The 6000-nt window shown below is 34.4% G+C and overlaps 1 protein-coding gene across 1 annotated transcript in view; it reads right to left on the reverse strand.

Annotated features, from left to right (window-relative positions):
* Positions 1-4513: 4513 nt before the first annotated feature.
* LOC106340838 (extensin-2-like) overlaps positions 4514-6000 on the reverse strand; it is a 3076-nt gene continuing 1589 nt past the window's right edge. The window contains exon 2 of the mRNA XM_013779672.1: positions 4514-6000. Within this exon, the coding sequence (XP_013635126.1) occupies positions 4774-6000 (1227 nt within the window). The 3' untranslated portion in view covers positions 4514-4773.

A 6000-nucleotide genomic window follows, 5' to 3' on the forward strand; every position in this document is an offset into this window, starting at 1 on the left:
CAACGCATATATACTTCCTTTGACAAAGAAAGATTCTAGTAGAGGATCGTGCAATGTCCAATCCAAGAAAGAATCGCAAATCACCAATGTCTTTAATCTTGAAATTTGCATTAAGAGTATCCTTCAAATGTTGAACCTTGAATTCATTGTTACTAACGATCATTATGTCATCAACATAGATCAAAATAACAGTAAACTCGGAACCATCTTGTTTGATGAACAAAGTATTGTCAGCCGGTGATTGAGTGAATCCAGCCATGACAAGAACAATTGAGAGACATTGATACCATTGGCGTGAGGCTTGTTTCAAGTCATAGATGGACTTGTTAAGCTTGCAAACCGGATTTGGAGGAAGAGTGCCAGAGGCAGGTGTATATCTTTGAGGAAGAGAAATGTATATTTCTTCATCCAAGTCACTATGGAGAAACATATTTAATACATCCATTTGCGTCATGTTCCATCCCTTAATAACTGCAAGACTAAAAATTAACTTTACACTGGCAAGCTTTGCAACAAGGGAAAATGTATCTGTGAAGTCAACACCCTCTTGGTGAGTAAAACCTTAGCAACCAAGCGAGATTTATATCTCTCCACAGTACCATCTGCTCTATATTTGATCGTAAACACCCATTTACATCCTATGACTGCCTGGTGGAAGAGACACAACAGTCCATATTCTATAATCCTCCATAGCGTGAAGTTCATCATTTGTAGCCTTTCTAAATTGAAGTGATAGCCTTGCTTGTTTGGAAGTAGTGGGTTCAGTTTCAAGAGAGTAAGAGCAAACATATGATTGATATAATGGAGAGAAATTTGAAAAGGTATCAACAGATGAAAGTGGGTATAAAGGATTTGTAAGAAGTGGGGAAACAACTAAAGAAGAGTGGTACTGAGACAAATAACCTGGGGCTTTAGCAGTTTGTTACGGTCTGGCATTAAACAAGCGAATCTGTCCGGTACTCGGAGAAACAGTCTCATGTGATGTAGATGGGGCATTAGAGACATGTACATGAGCATGAATAGATGCATCAGATGCAAATTAATCTAAAGCAACAAGAGTGGACATTGGCAAAATGGTTTTATGAAATATATCCAAAGAACTAAAGATGAACATGGTTTCTGACTCAGAAACGGAAACACATTCTCATGAAAGACAATGTTTCGAGTGATTGAAGCCTCATTAGTAAATGAAGAACCTTATAACTTTTGACACCAAGACTATAACCAAGTAAAACACATTTATCTGCATGTGGACTAAACTTGTGTCTGTCTTGAAGCAAAGTTGAAACATAACAAAGACACCAAAAGACCTAAGAAAGCTATAAGTTCTTAGTAAGTCATTCATATGGTGACTTGTTATTTAACAAAAGAGATGGAGTTCTATTAATCAAAAAGACAGCAGTATATATGCAATCACTCCAATATGTCAAATGAACATTTGATTAAAACATTAAAGCTCAAGAAACGTTCAACAAATGATGATGTTTGCGCTCAATCACAAAGTTTTGATGTGGTGTGTATGCACAAGAAAACTGATGAACAATACCATGTTTCTGAATGAGAGAAGGGAAAGCAAGCTCTGGGGAATTTTAATATTCGAATTATATTGAGTCTTAACATGTTGAATAAAAGCAGGAAAGACATTTGAAGCATCACTTTTATTTCTTAACATGTAAAGCCATGTAACACGAGTACAATCATCAATAATTGTTAAGAAGTATCTAAACCCTTCAACGGACTCAACTTTAAACGGACCCCATGTATCTAAATGAACCAATTCGAATGGTGATGAAGACAAATGATTATTTGAAACAAATGGTAGTCGTTTTTTTTAGCTAATGGACAAACCTTACAATGATCAGATTGATAGAACTATTTTTAGACAAAGACAATGTACCTTCAAAACTCCAATACATAATTCCTCGAAAATTCGTCGAAAATTTCTGACGAATTTCTGACTAATATATTTCCAAAAAATTTCCGACGAATATGGTATATTCCGACGAATATGGTATATTCCGACCAAATTCGTCGGAAATTGAAATTTGTCTGAGAAAAAAAACGCCTAATTTTGAAAAAACGCCTAATTTTTTTTGAAGCGCCAAAATAAAAAAATTCCGACGTATTTCCGACGAACTCAATCCATCATAATTTTTAACATAAAAACAGAAAAAACTCTTCTTCTTCATCTCAACTCTCTCTTTCTCTAAGCTCTATCTATTCTCTCTCTTTCAGTCGAAGAACAGCTAAAGAACAGTCATGAATCCTTCTTCAAAACTCCCCTTAAATCATTTAGTCATTTATTAACCTCTCAATAATCATATATGTTAGTTTGTATATGTGTTAGGTTAGAATTGATGTATTTTAGGGATTGGAATGTTGGATTTTACATGTTAGATTTAGGATATCAAAACCTGTTTTATGTTTTTAATGTTTTATAAATTTTTTTTTTTTGATAATCCAGGTAATCCAGACACTCCGGAGGGAACCCGACTAGCGTCTAAGTACACCTCCGCAGAAGGCATCCTCGAGGGCTGCCTTTTTCACCCCATTTTAATCGACGGTGGCCAGCGGGATTCGAACCCGGATCCGTATTGGGGCCAAAGCTCCCTCAAGACCACTGGGCCGTCATCGCTTGGTTTTTGTTGTTGTTTTTAAAATGTTTTAATGATTTTTTAAAAATGTTTTAAGCTTTTATAAAACGTTTTTAAGTTTTTTATTAAAAAAATAATTTTGTTTGTTGTAATTTCTAAAACGTTTTTATGTTTTCAAAATTTTATAAAAGTTTTTTTTTAATTTGTTTTTTTTAATTTTATAAAAATATTTCTGCTTTTTAGATTTAATTAAAACATTTTTCAATTTTTTGAAAACGGTTTCAATTACAAAAAGTTTTTTAAAATTTATAAAAACGTTTTTACTTTATCTTAAAATATTTTCAATTTATAAAACGTTTTATGTTTTAAAATTTTATAAAAACGTTTATTTTAAACGATTTTAAAAATAATTATATTACCAAAATGTTTTTCTAATTTTAAAATTTTTTCTTTATATAATAAAAGTTTTACAATATTAAAAATATTTATTTTATTCTATTTAGTTATACCCAAAAAAAATTATTATAAATTCTATGTGAGTTTTGTTTTTAAGTCATCAATTAATTTAAATATTATTTTTAAATGAAACTTTTTAATTTAAAAAATAATAATTTACAAAATTTCCGACGGATAGAATCGTTGGAATTTCGTCGAAATTTTCGACATCTCCATCGAAATGTCATCAAAAATTTGTTCGTTGAAATTTCGTCAGAATTCTGTTGGAATTTAGTTCGAAATGTGTCCCTCAGAATTTCGTCAGAGTCGGAAATTCCGACGGTTTTTTTTTTTCGACGAGATAAAATCGACAATTTTGTTCGTCGAAAAATTCGTCGGAAATGACTTATTATGAAGGATTTCCGACGAAATCGTCCGTAGGAAACAAGCTGTTTTCTTACCGTGATCCATGCAGTTCAGGAAGAATTTTATATTTCATGGATGCATTATTTTGTTCATTGAGTTAGTGTGTTTACTTACTTTACGTGAAATGCAGTGAATATTAGGTTTTGATATTTACTAAAGATCGACCACTATGTGGTGATCTCTTCAATTACACACATGCAAGTTTGTCGTATGACAAATGAAAATACTAAGTTAAGTTACTGTTCAAACGTTTGTTATTGTATACAACATTTTGGTTTTCGACGATGCATAGTCAGAAGTATTAACGTTAGCCTTGATCAGTTCACACGTTTATTATAATGTTAGACTTATTCAATCTAGCGAAATATTTTCTTAATTGTACATCAATTATGTTTTTTTTTTCTTTGAGAAATACTTCAAATATGTCGTTTTCTTGACCCCAGTTTTTGATATTATGAAAGCCCTAAATTTGTATAAATGATCATTCTTTAAGTATATGAGAACAAGTTCTGTAATGTTTTGTCATCTGATTTTGATATTTGTGTAAAGGTAAAACTCATAAATAGTATTTTTTAGTTTTTGTCACAAAATAAGAGAAAAATCTTCAACATACCATCTATTAATCAATAAAAATTTGAATTATTTTATATCTTAAACTCTAACCTCCCCCACCTCATAAATACTAAATCCTAAATTCTAATGAATATAAAATTTAAAATATTGTTTTGTTAACTTTTAATTAATGCCGTTTTCGATGATTTTTCATCGTGTGTGCTATTTTTTAACAAAACATTAATTTAGTGCCATCTAAAGATATTTCTCTTTATCTAATCATTTTTAGTTATTGGGGCCTTCTTGATTCAATGATTAAGATATATAAACTGAAAGAGCTCTCCCGCTTCTCACATCTTGCTACACAATTTAGAAGTAGAATCGTTGGCAAATAAACTTTATTTTTATGGCGCTGGACTTTGTCGCATAATCATGTTTCAGAATAAGTGTACAATAATATTTTTGAATAAACCATGTAACTGAGGTATGCAATTCATACACAACACTCATGTTAATAGGATTATATAGGTATCCAGAAGTACCATGTCAAGAATACACAATACATAACACAATTTGCAAAAGGTTACAAATAGACCGCAAAGCGATCGTTGCAAAAATCAAATAAAGGGAAAACATAAAACATACGAAGGGATTGTAAACAACATTCCCAGGAAAACTGAAATTGACTGCATTTTAGATAAAGAGTAAAAGAAACATAAACTCAAATAAAACTGGATATTTATTTAAGAAACACATTTACTGATTTTCAGTAATACGAAGGTGATGGTGGTGGAGATTTGTACTCAACTTTTGGAGAAGGGGAATAATAAGGTGGTGGTGGGGAACTGTAGGCATATGGTGGTGGAGGAGACTTGTACTCTACCTTAGGAGATGGTGAGTAGTATGGTGGTGGTGGAGGAGAGCTGTAGACGTACGGTGGTGGAGGAGATTTGTATTCAACTTTAGGAGATGGTGAATAGTATGGTGGTGGTGGGGAGCTGTAGACATATGGTGGTGGAGGAGACTTGTACTCTACCTTAGGAGATGGTGAGTAGTATGGTGGTGGTGGAGGAGAGCTGTAGACGTACGGTGGTGGAGGAGATTTGTATTCAACTTTAGGAGATGGTGAATAGTATGGTGGTGGTGGGGAGCTGTAGACATATGGTGGTGGAGGAGACTTGTACTCTACCTTAGGAGATGGTGAGTAGTATGGTGGTGGTGGAGAACTGTAAACATATGGTGGTGGTGGAGACTTATAGTACACCTTAGGAGAAGGTGAATAGTATGGTGGTGGTGGAGAGTTGTAGACATATGGTGGTGGAGGAGATTTGTATATTATTTTTGGTGAAGGGGAATAGCATGGAGGAGGTGGTGGACATACACACACATGTGGGTGTGGTGGCGATTTGTAGTGAACTTTAGGAGATGGTGAGTAGTATGGTGGTGGTGGAGAGCTGTAGACATATGGTGGTGGAGGAGATTTGTAGTGTACTTTAGGGGAAGGTGAGTGGTATGGTGGTGGTGGAGAACTGTAAACATATGGTGGTGGAGGAGACTTGTAGTGTACTTTCGGAGAAGGTGAATAATATGGTGGTGGAGGTGAACTGTAAACATATGGTGGTGGAGGAAATTTGTATACAACCTTAGGAGTTGGTGAATAATATGGTGGTGGTGGAGAACTGTAGACATATGGTGGAGGAGGAGACTTGTATTCAACCTTAGGTGATGGTGAGTAATATGGCGGTGGTGGTGGGGAACTGTAGACATATGGTGGTGGAGGAGACTTGTAGTGTACCTTTGGAGAAGGTGAATAGTATGGTGGTGGAGGAGAACTGTAAACATATGGTGGTGGAGGAGATTTGTACACAACCTTAGGAGATGGTGAATAATATGGTGGTGGTGGTGGGGAACTGTAAACATATGGTGGTGGCGGAGACTTGTACTCAACCTTTGGTGATGGTGAGTAATATGGTGGTGGTGGTGGGGAACTGTA

The sequence above is a fragment of the Brassica oleracea genome, chromosome C4, assembly GCF_000695525.1.
Source record: "Brassica oleracea var. oleracea cultivar TO1000 chromosome C4, BOL, whole genome shotgun sequence".
Taxonomy (NCBI): Eukaryota; Viridiplantae; Streptophyta; class Magnoliopsida; order Brassicales; family Brassicaceae; genus Brassica; species Brassica oleracea.